This window comes from Sorex fumeus, unplaced genomic scaffold (assembly GCF_029834395.1).
Source record: "Sorex fumeus unplaced genomic scaffold, SorFum_2.1 ptg000094l, whole genome shotgun sequence".
NCBI classification, from domain to species: domain Eukaryota; kingdom Metazoa; phylum Chordata; class Mammalia; order Eulipotyphla; family Soricidae; genus Sorex; species Sorex fumeus.
The window spans coordinates 3,024,967-3,052,672 of NW_026606151.1; the positions used below are offsets into that span (position 1 = coordinate 3,024,967).

At 54.9% G+C, this 27,706-nt stretch overlaps 1 protein-coding gene across 2 annotated transcripts; it reads left to right on the top strand.

The window, feature by feature from the left end:
* The first annotated feature begins 16,412 nt into the window (after window positions 1-16,412).
* MAPK13 (mitogen-activated protein kinase 13) lies at window positions 16,413-25,920 on the top strand. Of its 2 annotated transcripts, XM_056132377.1 has the most exons (12): window positions 16,413-16,576; window positions 17,215-17,344; window positions 18,341-18,399; window positions 22,679-22,787; window positions 22,938-22,967; window positions 23,086-23,133; window positions 23,283-23,397; window positions 23,486-23,557; window positions 24,854-24,933; window positions 25,302-25,380; window positions 25,497-25,673; window positions 25,815-25,920. In XM_056132377.1, exons 1-12 carry the CDS (start codon window positions 16,458-16,460, stop codon window positions 25,892-25,894), a joined length of 1,098 nt encoding a protein of 365 aa, XP_055988352.1. In that variant the 5' UTR covers window positions 16,413-16,457; the 3' UTR covers window positions 25,895-25,920. The 2 variants fall into 2 exon arrangements, with proteins under 2 accessions (XP_055988352.1, XP_055988353.1); XM_056132378.1 differs by lacking the exon at window positions 22,938-22,967.
* The last annotated feature ends 1,786 nt before the right edge of the window (window positions 25,921-27,706 follow it).

Here is a 27,706-nt window from a genome sequence, read left to right on the forward strand (position 1 = left end):
GCAGCCTCTGCTCCCTACAGGAAAAAAAGAAGGGGGAGAGTGTGATCTCAAACCAAATTTTGTCAAGTGTTTATGTTTGTTTGGGGGCCACCCCCAGTGGTGCTCAGGGATCACTCCTGGCAGTGTTCCGTGGACATGTGGAGTAGCGGGATAGGAATCCATGTTGGCCACGGGCAAGGCGCCTTACCTGCTGTACTCTGGCCAAGTTTGGATGTCCATACCTGCTGGTGCTCAGGAGTAACCCCTGACATTGCTTAGGGGACTTTATTGGTTCTGGAGTGGAATCTCTCTCCAGTCCTTTTTTTGTTTGGCGACCACACCTCGCAGTGCTCAGGACTTACTTTTGGCTCTTTGCTCAGGAATCACTCCTAGTGGTACCCCAGGGACCATATGTAGTGCTGGGAATTGAGCCGGATTAGCCAAGTGCAAGCTCTTGACCTGCTGTACTATCTCTCACACACATATTAAAGTGAGAAAAGCTTTGCCAAAAAAAAAAAATGTTCTAAGTCAGGGTATGTAGCTTGGTGGTGGAGCACCTGCTTTGCCATGCTTGAGACCCTGGGTTCTATCCGTGGCACCACTCAACACACACACACAGGCATGCACACGTGGTCCCAGATATCTCTGTCAACCCCGGACACTGAGGCTGTCATCTTTGAGGAATAAACCCTGAGCACTGCTGGTGTGACCCCAAAACAGATGTCATTGCATTGGGCCCATTCATTACACCACTGACGTCCCTCCTTGGACATTCTATACCCATGACAACTGAGGCTGGGTTGAATAGACCGTCCGCATACCAGTATTGAAGGATGAATCTCTGTGCCAGAGATTTTTGTTTGTTTTGGGGTCACACCCAACGATGCTCAGGGGTTCCTCCTGGCTCTGCACTCAGGAATTATTCCTGGTGGTGCTCAGGGGACTATATGGGCTGCCTGGGATCGAACCTGGGTCGGCTACGTGCAAGACAGATGCCCTACCTGCTGCCTGCTGTACTATCGCTCTGGCCCCTGTTTCAGAGGATTTTGGTCCTGACATCAGATCTGCCTCAGTTGTTGGAAATCTCTCTCTCTCTCTCTCTCTCTCTCTCTCTCTCTCTCTCTCTCTCTCTCTCTCTCTCTCTCTCACACACACACACACACACACACACACAAAGAAAGGGAGAGGGAGAGAGCTATTCAGCATGATTTCCCTACAGACCTGCTGGCAGCTCCTTGCTAAAAAGAATCAAAAGGGCCCCCAAAGCCTAGGGCGGCTGTAGGTGGGCACTGCTGCCTTATCTCACTCAGCACAGCTGCCCTCTCTCCCCTGGCCTCTCTCCCCGTCGCAGCCCTGCACCCTCCCCTCCCCAGCTCCCTGGCTCATCTGAAAGAGAAATGTCCACGTCTTTTGGAGGGAGGTGAGTAATGAGTTCGACTTTTCTCTGTGGCACCCAGGGAGTCTCTCTCTGACTTCCCTTCTGCCCTGAAGCCTTGGTGTTCCCCTTCTCCACTTCTCCCAGCTAATTTTCTACTTCTGAATCTCCCCGTCCCTCCCCCCCACTCGGGTCGGTGGTTGCTTCTGTGCACCCCGGATATTCATCGGCATGGCTTGGTGGTGCTGATCACTCAGCTTTAGCACCAAGGTTAAGGACACGGGCTGGACCAGCCTGCCCGAATTTCACCCCGGGCTCTCAGGCTCTCAGCCTCCAGGGTCAGGCAGATTGTTTATTTCTGTAAACCTACCTGCTCGGGATTCAATGAGTCAAGCTCTCAGCGTACTCCGAATGCGTGATGAATGTTACCTCCAGGCTGTATGTCTTCGGTGGCATGGACTGGCTTACAGCCATGTCCCCATCACCTGGCATCCAGGAGGCATCTGTCCTTCACAACGAGGAGTCAGTCACCCTGCAAATCATCCATCCTGTCCTCTGCTTCCTGTTTGCACAATCCTCAGAAGCAAAGCTGATCTAAAGAAACCAAATACTGAACCATTATCTGCCTTAAGAAAAGCGGTTTGGGTGTAAATTCCCAATTTGAGAAGAGATCAGTGATAGGAGAATTGGGTTCTCATCCTTGGATCCATCTTACTCAAGTTTCCTCAATGCACCAAAATTTACTGAATAGGAAACAAGGATCAAAGGGTTACTGAAGGTGGGGGCTGGAGTGATAGTACAGTGGGTAGGGTGTTTTGCCTTGCCCCTGGGCAACCCAGGTTCAGTTCCCCCATCCCGTATTGTTCCCCAAGCACTACCAGGAATAATTCCTGAGTGCAAAGCCAGGAGTAACCCCTGTGCATTGCCGGGTGTGGCCCAGAAAACAAAAAAAAAATAAAGATTACTGAAGGTAATAGAAGCTCTGATGCAGAGAATTCAAAGAAGTTCCTGTTTCTCCATCTTTTTATTTTGGTGGGGTGGGAGTAAGGTGGGCCACATCTAACAGTGCTTATAGTTTACTCCTGGCCCTGTGCTCGGGGATCAGTCCTGGCAGGGTGAGGGAACCCTATGTGGTGCCTTATCCGCTCTGCTGTCTCTCTGGCCCCTTCTGCCATTTTTAGAGGGATGTACTGTGAAGGGGGGATTGGAAAGTCATTCTGTTTTTTTGTTGTTGTTTTGTTTTGTTTTGCTTTTTGGGTCACATCTGGAGATGCTCAAGGGTTCCTCCTGGCTTTGCACTCAGGAATTACTCCTGGCGGTGCTCGGGGGACCATATGGGATGCTGGGAATCGAATCCGGGTCAGCCACGTGCAAGGAAAATGCCCCACTCGCTGTGCTATCGCTCCAATCCCCTCATTCTGGTATCTTGTGCGGTTGTCACAGAATAGCATCTCTCAGACCCTGGGAACGCGGGAAAAATAAAAATCAGGCTCCTGTGCTCTCAGACTTGACATGTTGACAGGAAGAGACTATTGTGAACAATCCCTGGCACCCCTGGGATTAAACCTGAGCCCCCGGTGCCCGTGGCCATTTGTGGGCCAGGTATACCTTGGGTCCTGCTGGCACCCTGCGGACAATGAGATTGTTTTCGTGGGAGTCCTGGGCCTGAGTCCCCTCCTCTGCGCTCCTTTGACCTGATCAGCTGGCTCCACTTGCAGGGCCACCAACGTCACCATCTGTTTCCGGTTGTGAGGTTGTCATTGGTCATCTTCACCCAAGGGCCTGGGTCTACTGGCCACTTGGGTGATGGCAGATGGCAGAGCTGATGGGAGGGACTTGAGCAGACCCACACCCACAGCTCTGCCCGGGATCAAGCCATGACATCTCAGAATGGCAGCTGACAGGGGTGCTGGAGGGGTGTGGCCTCTCTCAAAGCACCCCTGCCCCACCCCACCCCCCACCCCCCATTCCTCTCCTCAGCCTTCCTGGTCCAGGCCCTGCTCCTGGCAGCTCTGTCATTTGCATGAACTTTCGGGTGTCAAGGAATTTGCCACATGATTTTTCCAGGTAGCATTGCTTCATGTTGCAAGTAGAACTTGTTTCTTGTTAGACCAGATAGTACAGAAGATAGGGCACTTGCTTTACATGCGAATGACCCAGGTTCAATTCCCCAGCATCATGTTTGGTCACCTGAACTCTACCAGGGGTCACTCCTAATCACCATCTGATGTGGCCCGAACTCCCCCCCCCCCCACACACACACACACAAATCATAAAAGATTATTATTATTTTGCTTTTTGTGTCATACCCAGTGATGCACAGGGGTTACTCCTGGCTCATGCATCACTCCTGGTGGTGCTCAGGGGAACCCTGTGGGATGCTTGGAATCGAGCGGCTCAGCCGCTTGCAAGGAAAACAACCTCCCTGCTGTGCTATCGCTCCTGCCCCACAAAAGATTATTTTTGAAAGAAACTGTTAAGGTAATTAGGTGACATTCATTAGCCCACTACCTAGAAATAACAACCATTGACATATTAGAGTAACTGCTCGAAAATTTCCTGAATCTATACATAGAAAAATAAGTGCGGGCTAGAGAGATAGTACAGTGGGTAGGGCGTTTGCCTGGCTGGCGGCAGACCAAGGGTTGATCCCCTGAAGGCAGCCCATTTGGTCTCCCAAGCCCACCAGGAATGATCCCTGAGTGTAGAGCCAAGAGTAAGCCCTGAGCACCATCGGGTGTGCTTCCCCCAAAACCAAAATAAATAAAAATCTTAAAATGCTTATTATTCAGTCACCTATATCAGTAAGTAGTCTGGAAGCCACTGGACAGCTCCCTTTTTTTTCTTTAGTTTCAATCCCAGATAAAGTAAAAATTGAAATGGAGAAAAAATTGAAATGGAGAAAGGGTTTTTGATACATGTCGAAAAGAAAAATGCAGAACGAGGGCCAGAGCGATAACAGCAGGTAGGGTGTCTGCCGTGCATGTCGCCGACCTGGGTTTAGTCTCTGGCTCCCGGTACTGTGCCCCAGCACCACCTGAGCACTGTTGGGGGTGGCCCCAAACCAGAACCTAGATGGGCTCAAAGACATGAGTATTGGAACTTTTCATCTCACATGATCAGCAGTAGCAAAAATATATATATATAAAAATCTCAAAGCCCATCAATGAGAAATGGAAAATCAGTTGCAGTCGGTTCAAGCACGAAGTTACAAAGCAGCGAGAGCCAGTGAACTAGAATAACTTGGCCTCCACCTCCCGCCCACATGAGTTTGACTGTGTCCCAAGAACAAATGGCACCATCTGGAGACATTTGTGGTTGTCACAAATTAGGGAGGGACTAAGTTATGGCATCTAGTGAGTAAAGCCAAGGCCCTTACAATGTCCACCAGAACCCTCCACCCAACAAGACCTCTGGGCCCGACGGGCACTGGGGCCCAGGCTGGGAACACAGAGCTGGAGTTTCCCCATGGGGGCCATATCATCTGTGGGGTCCACCTCACTCATGGGGGCCGTGTCACCCGTGGGGTCCACCTCACTCATGGGGGCTGTGTCACCGTGGGGTCTACCTCACCCATGGGGGCTGTGTTACCCGTGGGGTCATCTCACCCATGGGGCGCATGTCACCCATGGGAACACCTCACCCATGGGGGCTATGTTACCCGTGGGGTCATCTCACCCATGGGGGCCATGTCACCCATGGGATCATCTCACCCATGGGAGCCATATCACCCATGGGGTTAGTGTCACCCATGCAGCCAGTGTCAGCAATGAGATCTGCCTCACCTATGAGGCCATGACACCTATGGGGTCCATGTCACCAGTGGAGTCCATGTCACCAGAGAGGCCTGTGTCACCAGTGGGTTCTGAGTCACTAGTGGAATCTGCTGTCACCAGTGGGGTCTGTCTCACCAGGAGTCTCAACCAATAGGGGTTCATGTCACCAATGGGGTCTGTGTCACCCAGGGGCCCATGTTATCAGTCAGATCTGTCTCACCACTGAGGTCTGTCTCAGCAGTGGGGTTTGTGTCACGAGTGGGGTCTGTGTCACCAACATTCACGGGTGGGAAGGGAAGTTCCCGCTGGCGTGGACCCACGCAGCACAGGCCACGGCAGCCATGATGGGAACACCTCCATCTACTGGGGGGGGCAGTGCTCAAGAAGGTGGGCTAGGGCTCGGAGCCAGGTGGGGCCTGGGTGGGGGCTTCGGGCGGGAGCTCAGTGCTGAACACGAGCCTGTACTGTGTCCCCAGGAGCCACAGATGAGTAGGCACAGCAGCTTGGCTGCTCCTGCCAGCTCCACTCTCTCCTGCTGTGTGGCCTTGGCAAGTCAGTCCTTCAGGGCCTCAGTTATCACATGCGTAAAATGGGATGTGGGACCTACTGAGTAGGGTGGTGGGGAACACGAAGAGAGCAAATGAAAAACTCCGAACAGTGTGTAGCTCTGTACATTTTACCAATATCAGAATTAGGAGTTCTGGGGCCGGAGTGATAGCACAGCAGGTAGGGCGTTTGCCTTGCATGCAGCAGACCCGGGTTCAATCCCCGGCATTCCATGTGGTCCCCCAGACATGGCCAGGAGTAATTCCTGAGTGCAGAGCCAGGAGGAACCCATGAGTATTGCTGGGTATGACCCAAAAAGCAAAAATAATAATAATAAAATTTTTAAAAAAGGAATCATGAGTATGAGTCCCTAGAACTGTTTTTAGGGGGCTATACCTGGCAGCGCTTCGGGGGCCATAAAAGGCACTGGGGGATCAGACCAGGTCAGCTCTAGTTAAGAGCCTTAACCCCTGCGCTAACTCCCCAGCCCTAATATTTCATGAGGTTTTGAACTGAATCTGTTAACTGGTGTGGAAATAACTCAGTGGCCAATTTTCAAATGCCTGCCTCAGGGGGTACCTGCCCCCTGTTCCACCACCTCCGCCTGCTGAATTAAGATCATCACTCACACTTACTGTAGGATATTTTCTCTTTTTTCAAACTTTTTTATTGAATCACTGTGAGTTAGACTCTTACAAAGCTGTTCATGATTGGATTTCAGTCATACAGTGTTCCAGCACCCATCCCTCCACCAGGGTACATTTCCCAGGACCAGTGTCCCCAGGTTCCCTCTCATCACCCCCATCCCCCACTCCCTCCTATGACAGGCGCTTTTCTTCTCTCTCTCTCTCTCTCTCTCTCTCTCTCTCTCTCTCTCTCTCTGTGTCTCCCCCCCCTTTGGGCATTGTGGTTCGCAATATCGATACGGAAAGATTATCATTAACAAGAAAATCCCATTACCTACATTTCATCCTCAGATCTTGTCCAGCGTAATCATTCCCACCTATTTTTGTCATGCTGTTCTCTTTTCTGTCTTACCTACCCTCGGCCTGTGGGATGTTTTCTTTGGATGGGAATGTCTCTCGGGTGATGTTCAGGAAGCCCAGTAGCCCCTCCTGGCAATTCTTAGCCAACTGGGCTGGCGGCTCAATGCAAGAGGCTGGGGATGTGCTACTCAGGCCCAGCAGTAGGGGGGATCATCGAGGCTACCCTGGCAGTGCTCCCAGAGGCACTCGGGGGACCACGTGAGGGCCAATATAGAACCTCAGTCGGCCACATGCCTGTCATGAGCCTCAACCCCTTTATTCTCTTTATAGTTTCTCCACTCCCCAATTCTCATTCTTTTTTCTGCTTGTTTATTTTTTTGGTTTTTGGTTTCTCTCGGGGACCCCTCGGCGATGCTCAGGGATTCCTCCTGGCTCTGCACTCAGGAATTACTCCTGGCAGTGCTTGGGGGACCATAAGGGATGCCGGGGATCAAACCCAGGTCGGCCGCATGCAAGGCAAGCACCCACTGTACTATCACTGGGGCCCCCTTCTGTCTCTTTAAAGCTAAACCTGCCCCCACCTACTCTCTGGAACAATCCATCCACGCTTCCTTTATTTCTGAGTTTTCTGAGATGCTGGAATGAAGATAAATCTCAATGAAGATAAAATGGTAAGAGGCAGCCGCCTTCTTATCTGCTTCTGGACAGGCCTGTGCTGATCAACATGAATGAGATGCGCATTTTCCAGCGAATGGTTCCCCACAAAAGGTACCCCAGTGCAGACTCCTCCCTGCAGGAGACTGTGTGACTCTCATCTCTGCCTCCCTCACCCGAGGACCCAGGCCCAGGCAATTGTCCATGGATCTGCCGTCCTTCTCGCTGCACTGCAGAATTAAGTCAAATGACAGTTGTCACCCTTGCCGAGTAGCTGCAGGGGACAGAGGAAAGGCAGCCCTGATTGGAGGGAGGGGACAATGAGCAGCCCTTGGCCTTGCAGAGGGATGGACCGGGGCGAGGTGGTCAGGGCACACAGGTGCCCTTGGAGAGCAGGAAAGGCCGGTAGGGGGAAGCCCTGGCCAGTAGATGATTTAAACGTTACCCAGGGGGACAGCCGGCAGTGATCCGGGTGGGGAAGACTGCTGTGACCCCTGAGATTTGTCCCCCTCATTTTCAGCCTCGCCGAGCCCTGCGCCTCTGAGCTGGTCATCTGTCGCCTGCTGTCGCCAGGTCAGCTCTGCGGGCTTCAGGACCTAACTGCTCTGTTCATGGCTGAACCCCAGACTCTTGTGCCCACTACACCGGGCCCTGGGCTTGGTCTGCGCTAGAAGCTGGACACGTGGGATCAGGTCCAGTTTCTCAGTTACCACCCATAGGTTGGCAGTTCCCAACTTGGCGCCCGGGGCAGACCCCACTTGATTGGCCTGCCGGCCTGCGGAAGCCCAGGCAGCCCTGCCCCGGGTGGAGTGTGGAGCCCCGGGGATGAAAGGGGGACGCTGCTGCGTGCTGAGTCCCTCTTTGCACGGCGGACCCTACCGCGGCCGTCCGCCAGGGGGCGCCAAAGCGGAGGGCGGGGAGCGCAGAGACGGTCCGCGCCAGGGATGGGTGGCAGAGCCCAGGGCCCCCGGAGGGGTGGGGTGAGGGGGGGGAGAGGGGAAGACGCGGGGGTCTGAGATGGCAGTTTTGGGGGCATGCTTCTGCTAACCAGCACCAACCTCGAGAAGGGAAGATGCGACTGGAAGAGATGGGGAGGGGTGCGGCTGCCCAAGAAGGGCTGGATACCCACCCTGGAGTTTTCCGATGGGGCAGGTAGGTGCCCCAGAAATTCGGAGCTGGGTCCCCCTGAGAAACTTACCAGATATGGCTACAGTGGCAGAAAAAGGACGTGGCAAGAAGGCAGGAAAGAGGGGGCCGCCTCACCACTCAGCGTGGAGAGAGGGGTCGCAGCTGGCCTCACATACAGCCAACCTGCATTCAATCCCCCTCACCTCATGTGGTCCCCCAAGCCCCTCCAGGAGTGATCCCTGCGCACGAAGCCAGGAGAAAGCTCTGAGCACCTCCAGAGGTGGCCCCAAAACAAAAACAAAATACCTCCTCACCCCCCCCCCCCCAAAAAAAAAATAAAACTAGCGTTTGGAAGAAAATTGCCTGGCCCCTGCTCACACACACACACACACACACACACACACACACACACACACACACAGCCTTGCCCAGTCCCTGATGCTCAAATGTCCCCTCCTCAGGCCTTCTCTCCTCGTCTTGCATCTAAAAGAGCCAAGTCCTTCTGTCCTTTCTCAGCCATTGGTTATAGCTTCTTCCTGGCACCTGACGGTACCTGGCCCTCATCTGGCTGAGCCGGATGACATGGCGAATATTAGACATTAGATATGGTCTGAGCTAATACTACTGATTTGTCCATCCGTTTCTCGTTGGCCTCCACCCCTCGAAGCTTTACTCCACGTGGCAGGGACAAGCGCCTGTTCTCTCTGTGCTGTCCCCAGAACCTCACGGCCACTGGGATGGGGTCGATTCACTGATTGTGGGGAGGAGAGCCGAGAGGGAAGGACAGGGCTGGCACAGGAGGCAAAGCCAGCACACACCGGGGAAGAAGCACCCCGTGAAGGCCCCTGCATGGCAGGGCCAGTGCAAACTTCCAGAATCTTCTCTTCCCAGCTTCATGATGGTCCCATGAGGTGGGTATTGTTATCCACTTTCCTTGGTAGATGAGGAAACGGAGTCTCAGAAACACCTGTCTGGGCTCACACAGCTAGAGCAGAGAGTGGCCCCACATGCAGGGGCTTCCCCACTACATCCTGGTGAGTCTGGGAGCTGAGGGCCTCAGGCACATCTGCAGGAGTGTCGTGATTTGCCGATCGCTCGAGGGCTCAGGGCTAACCCAGCTGAGAGTTAGAGATGCAACTTGCACTCATGGTACAGAGACGGCTCTAAGGTTTGGGGAGAAGCCTGTGCCTGAGTGTGACCGAGCATGGAGAAGGGTCCCGAGAGACCCCAAGTAACGGAAGTCCAGCACTAACCCCAGCAACCCTATCCTAAACCTATGCTTTATAGTAACTAAACCCAACCCTAACCCTAAGTGCCCAAACCCTGACCCTAACCTTTATACTAACATACTTAACACTAACACTAACTACCCGAACCTTAGTTCTAATCCTGACCCTACATGAGCTCTATCTCAAACCTACCCCTTGATCCTACCATAACTCTAATTCCAATCTCAACTTAAACAAAACTCTAACCCTAGGTGCCCTAATATTGGCCCGAACCCTGACCCTAACCTTTATACCAACATACTCAACACTAATACTAACAACCCGAACCTTAGTTCTAATCCTGACCCTACATGAGCGCTATCTCAAACCTACCTCTCGAATCTACCATAACTCGAACTCCAATCTCACCTTAAACAAAACTCTGACCCTAACCCTAACACCTAAATCCTAACCTTTAAACCTAAACCAAGAGGGAGTTGGAGCAGCAGGATTAATTTAGCAGTAACCCTACCTGGACCCTAACCTTACCCAAGACTACCCTAACTCTAACAATAACCTGATTCTTCCATAACTCTAACCCTAACCCTAACCCTTTCACAAACCTAATCCTAACTTTTTAAAAAGTTTAGTTTACTTTTAAATTTTTACTTAAAAATTAATTTTTGCTTTCCTAATCCCAACCTTAACCTAAACTCAAAACCCCAATTTAATGCTACCCTAACCAGAGTCACAACCAAGCTCTAATGTTATCCCTGACACAAGAGAGGAAAACAGAGAATCTACCTAAACTAATACTAACCTATCTGAACAATACCTAACACAAATCTGGACCTACTCTAACATTAGCCTTAGCCCTTTGACCCTAACCCTAATACCATACAATTAACACCATTCCTCACACCTATTTGCACTTTAACCTGGTCTCTATACTACCCAAACCCTTACCCTTAGCCCAACCCTAACCCTACATAAACCTTAACTCCAATGCTAGCCCTCACACTAATTCTTTTTTATAATTTATTTATTTGGTTTTTTACTGTGAATTCACAAGATTGCGGTTTTGTTTGTTTGTTTGTTTTTGGGTTACACCCAGCGATGCACAGGGGTTACTCCTGGCTCATGCACTCAGGAATTACTCCTGGCCATGCTCAGGGGACCATGTGGGATGCTGGGAATCGAACCCGGGTCGACCGCGCAAGGCAAATGCCCTATCCACTGTGCTATTGCTCCAGCCCCACTAACTCTAATTCTTAATCCTAAATCTTAATCCTAAACCAAACCCTTATCCCTAATCCTAACCTAGCCCTTGCTAATGGTTCAACCCTAACCGTAATGTTGAACTCTAACCTCTCTAACCCTAACACCTAACCTTTGTCTTGATTCGTGAAGCCACTTGTCAATCCCCCCAATCCCACCCCCGTCCCCAGGCACACCCTCAGCTAGGAGGCCAGTGTGACATTGCTCAGACACTTGTCCCTGGGGCAGACTCTGGAGCAGACAGCAGATTGGAAGAGCACTTTCCCCACGGGGGCCAGTCTCTCCGCATCGGGGCCTTGATTTCTGCCTCTCTGCTGGGGACCGGGAGAACAGACACCGCCAGGCTGCCGTGACATGCGGAGTTGCCGGGGCCTGTCTGCCGATCCTTGAGATCCTTGACTACCTCATGTAACCTGAGTCTCGGTAGGATCCTCTCAAACAGGACAAGGTCATCTGTGACCAGGATGGAGGAGCCAAGAAATCCACCACTCTGTAATCACGTCCGAATATAAAACACGGTATGGCTGGAACTGCAAAAGGACCAAGCCCGGCCCACCAGGCGCGCGGAGGCTGCTGTCTTACACCGACCACACTCCTGCCTCCTTCTAGGGGAGGCGAAAAGCCAGCCGAAGAATCCTCTCCCTTTCCTGCTTTGCCTCCGATCTCATCCGGGCCAGAGTCCTGCTTCCTGAAACCATCCACGAGTCACCCACCACGAGCCCAGCCTGCTCAGCCTCCCTCACACCCTCTTCCTGAGGCAAATCACGGGGCGCAAGCTGCGCATTCTTCCTCCCCTGCCCCGTAATCACCCCACGGGCTGTCCCTGGGAGGCACTTAGAGGCCAGCTCATGGGCTGCTGTCACCCGCACCGCAGTGATGCATTCCCAAAGCTTTTTAAATACATGCCATGCTCCGGGAGTTTCCCTTTACAAGCAGGACAGCAGAACTCCAGGGAGTAAGAGCTCGGCCACGGTGGGGGGGGGGGGGGGGGGGGGGGGGGGGGGGGGGGGGAGGGGGGGGGGACCCAGCAGGGAGCGTGAAGCGAGGTGGAAATTCGCATTTGATTCTAAAGTGGGGTTTATGTGGGGCTGGAGTGATAGCACAGCGGGTAGAGCGTTTGCCTTGCACGAGACCAACCTGAGTTCGATTCCCCGCATCCCATATGGTCCCCCGAGCACTGCCAGGAGTAATTCCTGAGTGCATGAGCCAGGAGTAACCCCTGTGCATTGCCGGGTGTGACCCAAAAAGCAAAATAAATAAATAAAAAATAATGTGGGTTTATGTGTACACACACACAAACTATACCTATGCACATACACTATACATACACTATACACACATGTGCACACATGCTACACACACTAAGCATACTACATGTACACCACACCCATGTGTGCATATACTACACACATGCACACATGTATACACAAATGCATACACATGTGCACACACATGCACATGTATATCCACACATCCATGAAATAAGCACACATAAGCACACATGAGTACATAAGCACATACACACACATACACCTGCCTCGTCAGTGTTAACAGGCTAACTGACCCTGTGTCTGGGGAGGAGTGACAGCAGGAGGGAGCACCGGGGGCCTCAATGCCACCCTCCTCCCATTGGTGGCTCCCCTGCCGGCACCCCACGTACACGACGCATCTTTCTAAGGCCGCCAGAGGCTGAGCACGCCAGGCCCAGCTGAGGTCCGAAGTGTCCGGTGAGCAGCGCCTGAGGCCTGAGTCACTTCCTGATCATTGCCTAAGAGGTGCCCAGAGTCACCGAATGAGTAGCCGGCTCGTGCCCTGGCAGGATTGCACCCGCTTGGGCAACGAGCACTTCCCTGTACCTGCATGCCCCACCCCCCCCTCATCCTGGGCTCACCCCTGAGCTTTGGTGGGCTCAGACGGGAGCCAGACCCCTCTCTGAAGAGCAGGTCCTCACCCCAGCCTGAAGCCCACATCTCGAGGTTTCTCTTTCTGCCCTGAGCACCTCTGGTAACTCTGGCCTCGGGGTTCCCAACTTTAGAGTCAGGGTCCCTTGCACTGTCGCCCGAAGTTGCAGGGTGTCACTTCCTTCTTCCCCCGCCAGTGGCAGGGGCAGGAGCGGGGGTGGGGTGGAGGCGATGTCAGACACCGCAGGGCTGAGTGTGGGGAAGAAGAAATGACTTTTTGTTTTGTTTTGTTTGGGGGCCACACTTGGTGGTGCTCAAGGCTTACTCCTGGCTCTGTGCTCAGGCATCAGCTCTGGCAGACTCAGGGAACCATATGCAGTGCCAGGGATCAAACCACCCGAGTCCACCATGTGGAAGGCAAGTGCCCTAGCCACTGAGCTATCTCTCTGGCCCCAGGAGAAATGATTTGAGCAGAAGTTCTATCCGCAGGACATGGGCAAGGCAGGTCATTAGAAACACCAGCCGGAGACAGAGGAGGGGAGAGAGAGAGAGAGAGAGAGAGAGAGAGAGAGAGAGAGAGAGAGAGAGAGAGAGAGAAGAGAGACAGACAGACAGACAGACAGAGAAAGAGAAAGAAAGAGAAGAAAAGTGCCTGTTTTACAAATTATTTCACAATGCCTTTTCAGCAGGTCTGATTTGGGGTTGTAAACTCTAAATAATAATGGTGAATCTTTTGTCGAAACAATGATCTAAGCAAAGTAGATAGAGTGTTAACTAGAATTCATCTGCCTCACAGGCATTGGAAGGGTTGGGGGGTGTTTATTGGGGTTCTTGGTGGTGAAAAATAAGTACTGGTGAAGGGAAATGTGTTTGATAATTGCATGACCGAGACTTAAACCTGAAAGCTTTGTAACTTTTCCCACAGTGATTAAATAAAAAAAAAAGTGCCTGTTTTAGAGTCAGGCTGTGTGTGTGGGGGGGGTGGAGATTTGGGGGGGTGAGGAACGTGGGGACACTGGTGTTGGGAAATGTGCACTGGTGGAGGGATGGCTGTTGGAACACTGTATAACTGAAATCCAGTTATACACAGTTTTGGAATGGTCTATTTCATGGTGATTCAATTAAAAAAATTTTAAAATAAAAAAATTACATCATGATGAAAAAAAAGAAAACAGAAACACCAGCCATACCCTTTTAAAGGACAATTCCTCTTGGACCTGGCTAGAGACTCCAGAACGAGGCCGTGTTAGAGACCGCAGCCCCGCTCGGTGCCTCCCCAGCTGTGCAACCCTCTGACAAGTTACCTAACCTCTCTGTTCTAGCCTCCTCTCCAAAAATGAGGCTAATGACAACACTGACTCACAGGCCTCTAAGCAGGATGAAGGGAGTTGTCCGTGTCAAGCATTTGGCAGGATGATTGGCCTGTGACAAAACTAAGTGTTTGGTAAATATTGTTTCACTTCCAATGGGCAACTCCTCCATTGATTCTCCACACAGTTTTTGATAACTTGTTGTGTGCCAGGGAGAAATCAGACTCCCGGCATGAAATCGTACCGATGCCCCTGGAGGCTGGAGCATCGCCGCTGGTGCAGCCCCCAACAAGACACAAACTCCTTGTACCCCATGCTACAGCACAGAGGATACAAATGAATTCTTTCCTTATCAAGGCGTCCTCTTCCTATGATGTGGTGAAGCATGAGTCTGTGCCCCCCGCCCCTCCCCAGACCAGGGAAGGGTTGCACCGGCCAGGCCAAGCATCCTACCTCTTGCGACCCTTCTCTGCACTCTCCAGGAAGTGCCCTGGAATGCTCTGGATTCCTTTGAGCACAGAATTCCCTTCAGGCTGCCCAACCACCAGCCCAGGTGGCCCAGGGACCTGGCTTGTGATTGCCCCCAGGGAGTTTTCAGAAGCAGCCAAACGCTGTGTTCAAACCAGAACATCTGAACTTGGACCGGAGTGCTGATTTTATAGAGGTCACGTTATTCCCCCGAGGCATAGAAATACTATTGTGATTGTGATTTTTAAAATTATTCTTATCTTCTAGAGATTCAAAAGCTCTTTAAAAAAACTTGTTTTTATTGACTCATCATGAGAAACACAGTTGCAAGGTTGTTCATAATTCTATTCCAGCCATACAATGTTCCAACACCCGTCCCTGAAACTGTTCAAGGTCCCCAGTTTCCCCCTCCCCCACCCGCCAGCCTACCTCTATGGCAGAATATTTTCTTCACAAAAGCTCTTTTTGGTTTAGAAAAAATTTTTTTTTTTTTTAATTTTGGGGACATACCCAGAGGTGCTCAGGGCTCACTCCTGGCTCTGTGATCAGGGATCACTCCTGCTTGCAGGACCATATGGGGTGCTGCGGATGGGACCAGGGTTGGTTGAGTGCCTTATCCCCTGTACTATCTCTCTGACCCTGGGAAAAGATATATTTGTGTGAAATGAAGCATACTTGGTTTTACCCCCAAATTAATGGGAAAAGTGCTGAGAGAGAGCTCAGAGGTCAGGAGGGAGTTCCTTGCATCCACAAGAACTCAAGTTCCAACCTGAAGCTACATCCTCTCTCCCAAGCACCCAACGGGTCGGGTCGTGGTTCTGGTGGCCAGAGCAGAATCCCACATGAAAGGGAGCAAACACTGATTGGCTTTGTATCACAGTGAGTGTGACCCCTGAACCTCCGGAGTCCCCCAAGCAACAATAATTAAAAAAAAAAAGGACCAAGGCCCTGGCCCAGGGGAACAGGCTTGCCTTGCCGCATGAGACCTGGGTTCAATCTCTGCAGAAGCAAACAAGTCAATGATGGGAGAATTGACCAAGAATTGGGGGGCGCGGGCGGGTGGGGGGTGGGCTTGGGGTCATGCAGGCTCCCTAGACTCCGTATCAAAGCGTGGTACAGCCAAGCGCCTACGGGGGCAGCCGGTTTGCAAGGGGAGTCTGGGAGTAGGGGGTGTGAGTCTCGGAGCACGTGTCTGGCCTGTGTGGAGCCCTGGGTTTGAGTGTCACTGCAAAAACAAACAAAAAGTGCTGGCTCCCTCCCAGACCTAGTGAATCAGAATTGCATCTTAATCAAAATAAAACCCCCACGGGGCTGGCGTACGTGCCTGAACCTGAGACATCCTGGGTCTATGTTTGCAGCTTTCCAGAACAACAAAGCCAATGGGTTAGGGTTGGGGTTTTTTTTTTCCCCTTCCCTAAATTGTCTTAAAACAAACAAACAAAAAAGCCCCAGAGAGACGAATCTCCCGACAGAGTTCCCCGCCGAGGACCCCGGCTTCCCAGCCCTCGGGGGGGGGGGGGGGAAGAGCTCCCCGCGCCCCAGGGATGCCCCCTGCCCGGCTCTCGTGACTCGGGGCACCGTCCAGGGGGCGTCACCCCCCGCCTCCCCGCGCGGGGCGGGGAGGGGCGGGGCGGGGCGGGGCGGCGCTCGGCGCACCTGGGCGCGGCGGCAGGTGCGGCGCGTCGGGGCTCCCCGAGCCCCCGCCCCCGCGGGGAGGAGCGGCGGGCGCGGGGCGGGCCCGGCGGGGCGGCGGCGGCGGTGGCGGCGGCCGGGCCGGGGCGCCGGGAGCCCGCGGGCCGCGAACCGCACCGCCGCGCTGGGGACCGCCGCGACGACGGAGCGCCCGGGATGAGCCTCTCCCGGAAAAAGGGTTTTTACAAGCAGGACGTGCACAAGACGGCCTGGGAGCTGCCCAAGACCTACGCGTCCCCGACGCACGTCGGCAGCGGGGCCTATGGCGCGGTTTGGTGAGACCCCCGACGGGGCGGGCGCGCGCGCCCTGCACCCCATCCCCTTCTCCAAGCCCGCGGGCGCTGGCTGGGGGGCCGCGCGCCCCCCGGCGATCGCGGACCCTCAGGCCCCGTGCAAGGTGTCCCCGGGGCGGGGGGGGGGGGCGCGCCGGGGACACGGAGTCAGGGCAAGGGCCAGCGCGGGCGCCCTCCTTCCCTTTCTTCCTCCCGGCTTTGGGGGGGTGGGGTGGTGGGTGCCTCGATTGGGCTGCGTGGAGGTCGCTTCTGATTGCCCGGGACTGGGGGCATCACCGGGGACCCGGTTGGGCCCAGCGATCACCTAGGAGCAGTGATCTGTGAGCGGCGCGAGTGCGGTGCTCGGTGCTTAGTGCCCGGTGCGGGGTGCCTCTAGCTCATGACTGTGCCCAATCCTCCCTGCCCCATCCGACCTCCGGGCTGCTACCCCCGGTGTTGGAGGGCGAGGGGAGTTGCGGGGGGGGGGGAGGGAGGGGCGGGAAATGCATCTTCCCTCCCCAGCCGAGCCTGGAGGGGCTGCGAGGCCCCTGGCCCAGGCAGGCCGGCCGCTGGGCCTGGGCAGTGCTGACTCAGCCCGTCGTGCTGACCCGTCCGTGCCCCCCCCCCCCCCCCCCCCGCAGCTCGGCCATCGACAAGCGGTCAGGGGAGAAGGTGGCCATCAAGAAGCTGAGCCGGCCCTTCCAGTGCGAGATCTTCGCCAAACGGGCCTACCGCGAGCTGCTTCTGCTCAAACACATGCAGCATGAGAATGTAGGCAGCCGCGGTGGTGTGTGTGTGTGCGCGCGTTGGGGGGTGTGCCCCGGCCTGGTGGGTAGGGGGGGAAACCCGCTGAGAGTCCTGATTTCCTTCCTGCCCCCTCCCACCTTTGTTTCATGCTTTATTATTAGATTGAGGTGCTGGGGGGGTGGGGGTGGGGGGCGCAGGGGGCCTGTGGCTCAGTGCTCTGTGTGGTGCGTGAGATCTTGGGGTTCCATCCTGGGCCCTTGGATCCCTCCCAGAACCAGGGGCGAATCTGGGCCCCCTTGTAAAGCCGGGGCTGACTTTTCCGGGGGCTTGGGCATTCTGCATCACTCCTCCAGAGGGTTTTCTGGGCATCCCCGGCAGGGGGGCAAAATAATCTGTGACAGGTGCAAACTGACTGTTAGAAGGAACTGGGCCCAGAGGCAAGTTGCCAGTAGTTCTAGAAGTAGGAGCCGGGCCCAGGATCCTGGGTAAAGTCCTTTCCACGTGTGACCCTGATAATTCCATTGAGGATAAGGCACTTGCATGTGGCCAACTCCGGCTTAATACCCAGCCACCGCATATGGTCCCCGAGGGATCTGCCAGGAGTGATCCCTGAGTGCAGAGCCAGGAGTAAGCCCTGAGCACCACTGAGCAGGACCCCAGATCCAGCCCCCCCCCAAAAAAAAAAGAAAAAGATTTTTTAAAGTGTGTCGGTTTTAATCCTCGGCAGACCCCTCCACCAGGCCTCTGAAGGCAAGGCAGCCAGCAGTGTGAAAGAGGACAGCCTGCTGGCTGGTCAGCGGGTTCCTGCTGGTGCCCTGAATACCAGACTAGGGGATGGGCACAGAGCTTGGGGGTGTACCCCACACCCGGCTCTATTCCTGGGCACTGGAAAGCTCCCTCTGGATCAGGGAAGTCCTCACGACTTCCTAAAAGACCGGAATCCGGCTGCCTGCTGGGGTTGGCATGTGGGGAAGGTGCGTGGCCCCCACGCTGAGACCCCTCATGCCGGATCTTCCCCAGGTCATCGGGCTCCTGGATGTCTTCACGCCGGCCTCCTCCCTGCGCAACTTTCAAGACTTGTGAGTGGAGCTGCACTGGGTCCCTGTGTCTTGGCAACCTTTGGCGTTGGGGAACGCACCGGTTCTCTCTTCTCAGGGGCTGGGAGGAGGCTTGGCCTCCCTGTGAGCTCTGGGTTCGAGTCCCAGCATAGGATCAGGTTCTGTCCTTGGGTAGAGGCTCTCCCTGCTTCTTGGAGGCCCTGTTCTTTTGGGTGTTGGGGTTAGGATTTGCCCTGGAAAGATTCTTTCAACCAAGTGTGGAGGGAAAAGCCAGCAGGAAGAAGTGGGCGGGGCTTTGTGGGATCCCACATTGCTTTGCATGTTCCGCAGTTGTGGCCCTGACTTAGTGGCCGCCACTCAGAGGGCTGGAAACAGCTCATTGTCCCACCACTGCCCCCCCCAATTAACCCCCACCCCCAGGTGCAGGACTGAATATTGGGGGCTCTTCCTACCATGAGAGGGGTCAGAGAGTCTGAGCTGTTTCCAACTGATGGGGCGTTTGACAGTCACCAAGACAAAACTTGAAGTTGCCAAAGGCCTGGTTGTGCTGGGTAGTGTGTGGTCTAACATTTGGAAAGTTCTGGGGCTGGAGTGATAGCACAGTGGGTAGGGCATTTGCCTTGCACGCGGCCAACCCGGGTTCGATTCCCAGCTCTCATATGGTCCCCTGAGCACCGCCAGGACTAACTCCTGAGTGCAGAGCCAGGAGTAACCCCTGTGCATCACCAGGTGTGACCCAAAAAGCAAAAAAGAAAAAAAATGGGAAAGTTCTGGGTTTCCCCCATAACCTATTTCAAATGCAACCAAAGGCCTCTTTACTCCCCAGCCTTTGTTTTCCCTTGAAGGTGATCGTTTTGAATGGACCTCTGCTTGCAAAGAACTGCTGGCCCTAGCCTGGGAATTTAAAGCGGGCAGTAAGGGGACTGCGGGTTTCGGTTCGAATATTCATGGAAGAGGGACCCATGTGCTGGGACTGCATGCCACCTTGGGGGGCTTCATAGAGGAGGCAACATTTGACCCCCATCCTGAGAGATGAGAGCACACTTGCCTGGAATAGAAAGATTTTGAGGGCATCCCAGAAGAAACGGCCTGGGCTGAGGTCTGGTGCCTCCATGTGTGAGATCAGACTGTTGGGGTGACTTGAGACGGTTAATGAGGCAGGGGGAGGCCAGCGGTTGGTACGGTTAAGCTGAGTGCCCAGACCTCATCCATAGCCTGCCTCATGGCCACAGAGGTGATAAGGGGTCAGATCAGTTTTAGGGAGTCCCCAGGGGACAGGAGAGAGGAGAAGAGAAGGAGGGGCCAGAAGGGGAGGGTCTGTGGGGTGATGGCAGAGATCCATGTTAGCACCCACGTAAAGTAGGGGGTGTTGATGGGGGTGTTTGGACTGCAACTGGCAGTACTCGGAGACTGCTTTTTTTTTTTTTTTTTTGCTTTTGCTTTTTGGGTCATACCCAGCATTGCTCAGGGGTTACTCCTGGCTCATGCACTCAGGAATTACTCCTGGCGGTGCTCCGGGGGTCATGTGGGATGCTGGGAATCGAACCTGGGTCGACCGCGTGCAAGGCAAATGCCCTACCTGCTGTGCTATCGCTCCAGCAGCTCAGGGACTGCTTTTGGCTCTCTGCTTAGGGATTACTCCTGGCAGTGCTCAGGGAACCATAGGTGGGGCCAGGGATTGGGCAAGCGGCTTAATGGCCCATGAGGCTGTAGAGCCGTGGGGATGCAGAGACAGGGGGAGGTGGGGAGGGACATCCGGGAGGCCAGTGCTCTAGTTGGAAGCAAGGTGGAAGAAGATGTATCTCGGGAGAAAGAGCAGGGACCACATTTGGGACACTTGAATTTTTTATTTTTTTATTATTATTATTATTTTTTTGCTTTTTGGGTCACACCTGGCGATGCACAGGGGTTACTCCTGGCTCTGCACTCAGGAATTACCTCTGGCAGTGCTCGGGGAACCATGTGGAATGCTGGGAATCAAACCCGGGTCGGCCGCATGCAAGGCAAACGCCCTACCCGCTATGCTATCGCTCCAGCCTCAGGACACTTGAATGTTTGAAGAGCTTAGGTGTATTCAGATCTTTTGGTTGTTAGTGTTTTCGTTTGCTTGCTTTGGGGTCACACCTGTCTGTGTTCAGGGTTCTGCACTCAGGGATCACACCTGGTGGGCTCAGGGGATGATATGGGCTGTCAGGGGATCGAACCCGAGTCAACCACGTGTAAGGCAAGTGCCGATGTGCTAAACCATCTCTCGTGCCCCATGAATATTTTCTTTCTTGGGGAAGGGGGTGTGAGGGCACACCTGGCTCTGCACTAAAGAATCATTCTTGGTGGTGCTTCGGGGACTATATGGGATGCCGGGGATCAAACCCGGGTCAGTCACATGCGAGGCAATGACTCCAGCCCAGAACGTTCAGTTCTTTAATCAGCGGTTGCTAGTCAATCCAGACCTCAGCCAGGCAAGATCAGGGGGTTCAGGCTCAGGGAGAACATGGTCCAGACCCTGGACTGAGATATTAAGGTTGGAGAGGAAATCCGTGGAAGGAACCAAAGAAAAAGAAACCCAGGGAGACTGATCAGAAGTGAACGAGGCGAAGACGCTTGAGCGAGGGTCAGACTTGCAGAAAGGCCAACATAAAGGGGGTGCGGGGGGGTTGTCAGCTCTTCACTGGTGAGACCAAACCGCCCAGTTTCAGTGATGCAGTGAGAACAGACGCCGCACTGCCCGTCACGGTTGCTGTAGGGACACAAGAGCCAGCAAAGGCCTGGAAGAAGGAAGATCAGAGGAGGGTGGATCTTGGGCAGAGGCTCACGTGCTTCCACTGAGAACAAAGCACCAGCAGGCTGAATGGAGGAAGAATGAAGGTGGGCGGGGACAGGGTGGGAAGAAGTGGTCGGGCGAAGGAGGCGGCCCCATCACAGGTCACAGCTTGGTCCCCTCCCCTGCATCCTCCTATTTCTTAGCTCTCCTTTTTATTTTTCTTTTATATTATATATTTATATATTTTTATATATTTTTTCTTTTACAATTGTGTATATATATATTTTTTCTTTTTTCCTTTTTGGGTTACACCTGGGCTGAAGCCATAGCACAGCGGGTAGGGCATTTGCCTTGCAAGCGGCCAACATGGCCGACCTGAGTTCGATTCCTCCGCCCCTCTCGGAGAGCCCGGCAAGCTACCGAGATTATCTCGCCCGCACAGCAAAGCCTGGCAAGCTCCCCGTGATGTATTCGATATGCCAGACACAGTAACAAGTGTCACTATGGAGACATTACTGGGCCCGCTCGAGCAAATCGATGAACAATGGGAGGACAGTGATACAGTGATACTTGGGTTACACCTGGCTCTGCACTCAGGAATCACTCCTGGTGGTGCTTGGGGGACCATATGGGATGCTGGGAATCGAACCCTGGTCGACCGCATGCAAGGCAAACGCCCTACCCGCTGTGCTGTCGCTCCAGCCCCATATATATATTTTTTTAGTTTGGAGAATCACACCAAAAGCAACAACCACAAAGTGGTGATTTTGAGTAAGGAATGCTCAGTGGTGTCACTTCCAGTGGTGCTGGGGTACCATGCCGAGTGCTAGGGGTTGAGCTGGGGTTGGCTGTGGGTGAGACAAGTGTCATCCCCACTGCAGTATCTCTCTGTGCCTTAACGTTCCTCCCAGACTGGGCTGCTCCCCCCTGGCCTGTGCTCCGTGGCTGGTCTCCGCTGGTTATGCAGGCCCCTAAGAGGGGGCAGCCCCTGCTCTGCCCCTCCCTTCCCCTTCCCTCTCGCCTCCCTCCACCCTCTTTCCACCCTGACTGGAAGTGGTTTCATTGTTTCCTTCTTGGAAGATCAGAAGTTTGGGGTTCACCCAAGTCATCTCAGCCAGGCATGACCTCTGGGAGCAAATATTTGAAGAGGCAGAAGGAAGTGTTGGCAGTGCTTCTTACCACCTCCGAGCCTCTTGGTGGGGCATGCAAAAGGGTGGTGAGCGGGCACCTTTGCAGAGTGGGACCCTGGCTCTGGACACGCTCCAAGGGAAACACTTACCCTGGACTCGGGCAGCCGGGTGGTGGTCACTGCCAGGCTGGGAGCCAGGAGGCCTATTGCCGGTGCTGGCCAGCTGTGTGGGGTGGGTGGGTCTTCACAGGCTGTCATTCATCTCAATGGCCCCTGCTATGTCACACCCCTTGCTCACCCCCCACCACACACACACACACACACACACACACACACACACACACACACACTGACTCAGACCTGGCGCGGGTGGGACCAGGGACATTTCTAGAAGTCCATGTGCCTTGCAGCTACCTGGTGATGCCCTTCATGCAAACGGACCTGCAGAAGCTCATGGGCATGGAGTTCAGTGAGGACAAAGTCCAGTACCTGGTGTATCAGATGTTTAAGGGTCTCAAGGTGGGTCTGGGCACCTGCAGGATGGCAGAGGGGCCGCTTTGGTGCTGAAGCCTGATATAGGGGGGTGGGGGTAGGGGAGGCCAGGAGAGAGGAGTTGGGAGTGGGGGGACAGGGGCTTGATTCTCACATTTCTCTGTCTCCCCCATGCAGTATATCCACTCGGCGGGGGTCGTCCATAGGGTGAGTGGCCGCTGCTGGGGGTGATCAGCTGGGCTGGGGGAGAGCTGGCTGGGGGGAGGGTGTGCTGCTGGGCTAGGGGACAGCCTATCAGGCCAGGGCCCGCTTCCCCCTCCCACAGGACCTGAAGCCGGGCAACCTGGCTGTGAATGAGGACTGTGAACTGAAGGTGAGTGGACTGCAGGCAGGGCTGGTTCCAGGTGCATTGGGGGTGGCTGGGGCAGGGACAGGGCTCTCCCATAGGATCCCCACCCCAAGCAGCTCCCGGAGTCTCCCCTCCTCAGCGGGCTCTTTCTCCCAATGTCCCCTGAGTCATAGATCTTGGATTTTGGGCTGGCACGGCACGCGGATGCGGAAATGACAGGCTACGTGGTGACACGCTGGTACCGTGCCCCGGAGGTGATCCTCAGCTGGATGCACTACAACCAGACGGGTCAGTATCCAGGCTGGTGGGGCCCGGGCTCCCTGTCATCTCTGGCACCGTTCTGGCCAGCTGACACATCCTTCCCCTCCCTCTGCAGTGGACATCTGGTCTGTGGGCTGTATCATGGCGGAGATGCTGACGGGCAAGACTTTGTTCAAAGGGAAAGATTGTATCCTTCACCCGTGCTTGAGTGGGATAAAGTCCTTCTGAGATACTTTTTACTTCTGTCAGTCTCCCTGCCTCTGTCTCTGTCTCTTTCTCTGTCTCTTTCTCTCTCTTTTTTTGCTTTTTGGGTCACACCCAGCAATGCACAGGGGTTATTCCTGGCTTTGCACTCAGGTATTATTCCTGGCGGTGCCCGGGGGACCCTTACGTGATGCTGGGAATCAAACCCGGGTCAGCTGCATGCAAGGCAAACGCCCTACCCGCTCTGCTGTCATTCCAGCCCGTCTTTGTCTCTTTATCCGTCTCTCTCTTTGTTTTTCTCTTTCTCTCTCCTCTCTTTTCCCTCTCTCTCTCTCTCTGTCTGTCTGTCTGTCTGTCTGTCTCTCCCCTTCTGCCCCTCTCCTCCCCACACCAACTCCTTTGTTTAGTTTTGGGCCCACTCAGTGCAGTGCTCAGGTCTCTCTGTATACCAGGCATCAAACTCAGGGTCCACTTGAATCACATCCACCATCCCCTGTCCTTTTCATTTGTTTGGGAGGAGTATTTGGGGGTATACCCAGTGTTCCTCGGGGGTTACTCCTAGCTGTATGCTTAGGGATCACTCCTGGTGGGATGCAGGGATCACATGTGGGGCCGGGACTCGAACCCGAGCTGGCTGTGTAGTGTCACTGCGGCCTCATTATTCTCTCATTAGACTGTGACCCGTGTTCCTGTAGTAGCCATCATGTGCAGAGAGAGGCGCCACACAAGCTGGGGCCCATCTGTGGTTTGGGGAATACCTGGTGTGTGTGTGTGTGTGTGTGTGTGTGTGTGTGTGTGTGTGTGTGTGTGTTTGTGGTGGCATCAGAGGAAGGTGGGGTTGGCGAGTGCTCGGTGGACTGAAGCACATGCTGTGCATGCGGGACCCCAGGTACCATCCCCGTTACCTCATGTACCCCAAGCACAGCTGGGAGCTCAGGGCTGAGGCTGACAGGTGTGACCCCAAAAGGACTGGGGTATGTGGTGTCTCTGTCACTGTGCATCATGGGAAAGAGGACAAACAGAGTCCCTGTCACATGAAAGTGACGGAATGAGGGTCTGGGAGCGTTTGTGGGGACCCCAACCCCAGCCATGCAGGTGGAGAAGCCTTCCAGAGACCCGGGTTCTAAGGGGGGACCCTTGTCTGGAAAGAGGGGACAGTTAGGCGCAGTTAGCTCCCGGGACACGGGAATCCACGGCCGGGCTGCCAGGACAGAGGGGTGACAGGAAGGGCAGCCTGGGACCCCAAGCAAGACGGTGTCCAGCCTTAGCTCAAGGCCAGACCTGGACCAGCTGTCGCAGATCCTGAAGGTGACAGGGGTGCCGGGCGCAGAGTTTGTCCAGAAGTTGAACGACAAGGCGGTGAGTGGCCGGGGGCTACGGGGGGCCTCAGCCATGCACCCCGCTCACCAGGGCTCTGACTGGCAGAGGAGGGTTCACCTCTCCTTCCTTTCGTCCCCTCTTTGAACTCTGACCTGGGCCTTTTGCCATGTATCCCCAGGGAGGGGAAAGGGTGGGGATGTAGGGGTGCAGTGGGGGGGGGAGCTCTGTTGAAAGCCAGATTTCCAAAAGGGTGCTGAGTCTTTTGTTTTTCTACAAGGGGATTTAGGGGTGCAGGGTACTGGGCTTTTTCTGGAATCTGGGACCATCCCAGGCCTGTGCCGGATGGAGGTGCGGGGCTCGGGGGCTGGGGTGGCCAGGACACTCACTCATACCCATCTCTCTGCCAGGCCAAATCCTACATCCAGTCCCTGCCTCAGAGCCCCAAGAAGGACTTTTCTCAGCTCTTCCCACGTGCCAGCCCCCAGGGTGAGTCTCCGACTGGGCATGGGGAGAAGGGGGTGCCCTCCTGGGCCTTGGGAAGAAGGGGGGTGCCCTCCTGGGACTGGGGGTGGCTGGGGGTGACTCACATGCTCTTGCTGCAGCCACTGACCTTCTGGAGAAGATCCTGGAGCTGGACGTGGACAAGCGTCTGACGGCCACGCAGGCCCTCGCCCATCCGTTCTTTGAACCCTTCCGGGACCCTGAGGAGGAGACGGTGGCCCTGCAGCCCTTCGACGATGCCTTGGAGCATGAGAAACTCACGGTGGATGAGTGGAAGCGTAAGCCCGCCCTACCCCTTCAGTTCCCCTCCCTCTCCCTCCGGGGTTCCCTCCGCCTCCCCGCCCGCTGTCTCACTGGGGAGCTCTCTGAGCCCTCCAGCCCCCTCCCCCGGAGCCCCCCTGAACCCCTACCTCCCGCAGAGCACATCTATAAGGAGATCGTGAACTTCAGCCCCATTGCCCGGAAGGACTCAAGGCGCCGCAGTGGCATGAAGCTGTAGTGACGCTGCCAGCCAGAGCCCAGGGATGTCGGCCACAGGCTCCCCTGCACTGCCTCAGTGTTCACTGGTCCCCACCAAAGTCAGCCCTTCTGGGGCGAAAACCTTCCCAGCCGAGGCGTCAGCGGGCCCTGGTTCCCTGTGACAGGACTCCCCCAGGCTCGGCTGGAGGGAAGAGTGGGGACCGCGGCAGCCCCATTAAAGCTGCCGCCTGAGCATCACTGCTGTGTGGGGTCTGTTCTTTCACCACGGTGGGGATGCAGAGAGCCGGTGGACAGATGCACCTGTGGTCCTGCAGGGTCCCACAGCCGGGTGACCTGCACCAGCAGGAGTGCGTTCTCTCATGGTTCTAGAATATACTCAGGGCGGGCTGGCGAGATAGTACAGTGGGGACGGCACTTGCCTAGCTCGTGGCTGGTCTAGGTTCAATCCCCAGCACCCCACCCGGTCCCCCAGCACTGTCAGGCATTATCCCTGAGCACAGAGGCAGGAGTCAGCCCTGAGCACCAACAGGTGGCCCCCACACTCCTCCCCCCCCCAAACAACAAAAATAGGATGTACTCTGGAATGGGGCTTATCAGCTGCAGGGCTCACAGTAGACATGGGAGACTGAGTCCTAGGCTGGGCCGTGCACCTCTGTCAGGCCTCAGTGCCACATCTTTGTGGCTGTGGGTGGGTTTTCTGGCCTTCCCTGGATTCTCTGGGCATGATGCCGCCTCCTTCAGCCTATCTTCACAGCCAGCTCCCATGGCCGTCTGACCTCACCCTGTTTTACGAGACCAGGGTCATTAACTTCCGGGTCCACCTGACTCCCATGTGATCGCATCTCTGTCTCAAAGCATCCGAGTTACAGAGGCTCCGTTTGTGGGCCGGGTCAGACTGGGAGGTGTGGCCATCATTGCCCGAATCTGTTCTTTGTTTGGGGGCCACACCCAGCGGTGCTCAGGGCTCAGGTGCCTCTGACAGGAGTGACCCGTGAGTGCAGAGCCAGGAGTGAGCCCTGAGCACCACTGGGTGTGCCCTTCCCCTCCCCCAAAACGCCAGTGTCAAACTGTCACCATAGGTGATACCGAGGCTCAAACCTCTCTCCCTCACAGGCAAGGCAAGCACCTCACCGGCTCTGCTATCTCTCCTCCATGCCCTGGTGCTCTTTAGTTGTTGTTATTTGTTTGGGGGCTACACCCAGAGAGGCGTAGGGCTTATTCCTGGCCCTGGGAGGGCTCGGGGAACCATAGGTGATGCTGGGTTGAACCTGGCGTGGCTGCATTCAAGGCGAGGACTTCGCCTGCTGTCCTGTCTCTCCACATTCAATTCACTATGGAGGGCCCCGGGGAAGGGCTCCTTCCTGGCACCCGCCTGCTCCTGTGCCGAACGTGTTTGGCTTTTAAATGAAAGCTGCGGCTGAGAATTGCAGCTGGTGAGACAGACATTGTCGTTGTGTTCGGGTTATTTTGGGTGAGTGATAAGCAATCAAGCTCGGAACCAAGAGCAGGCCATTGACGGGGGTCTGACGGGAAGCGGCAGGAGGAAACGGGCTCCTTCCAGGTCAAGCAGTCAACAGCTCTGTTCCTCCACCTCTGGGGGATGTGACCCCACAGAGCTGTAGCCCGAAGAGGGCCAGCAGGTCTCCAAATGGAGGTTTGAGAAATATGGGTTAGAATAAGCTTCTCTCCCAGGGAGAGGGGCGTCAGGCCCTCCATTCTGTTCTGCGTCACCAGCGAGCCTGCATCCTGGGAGCCTGGCTCCCATGCAGATCCCGGATGCAGGTGGATGGGGTCTCTGGAGGAGCATGAGGACTCCCTTACTTTGATTCAT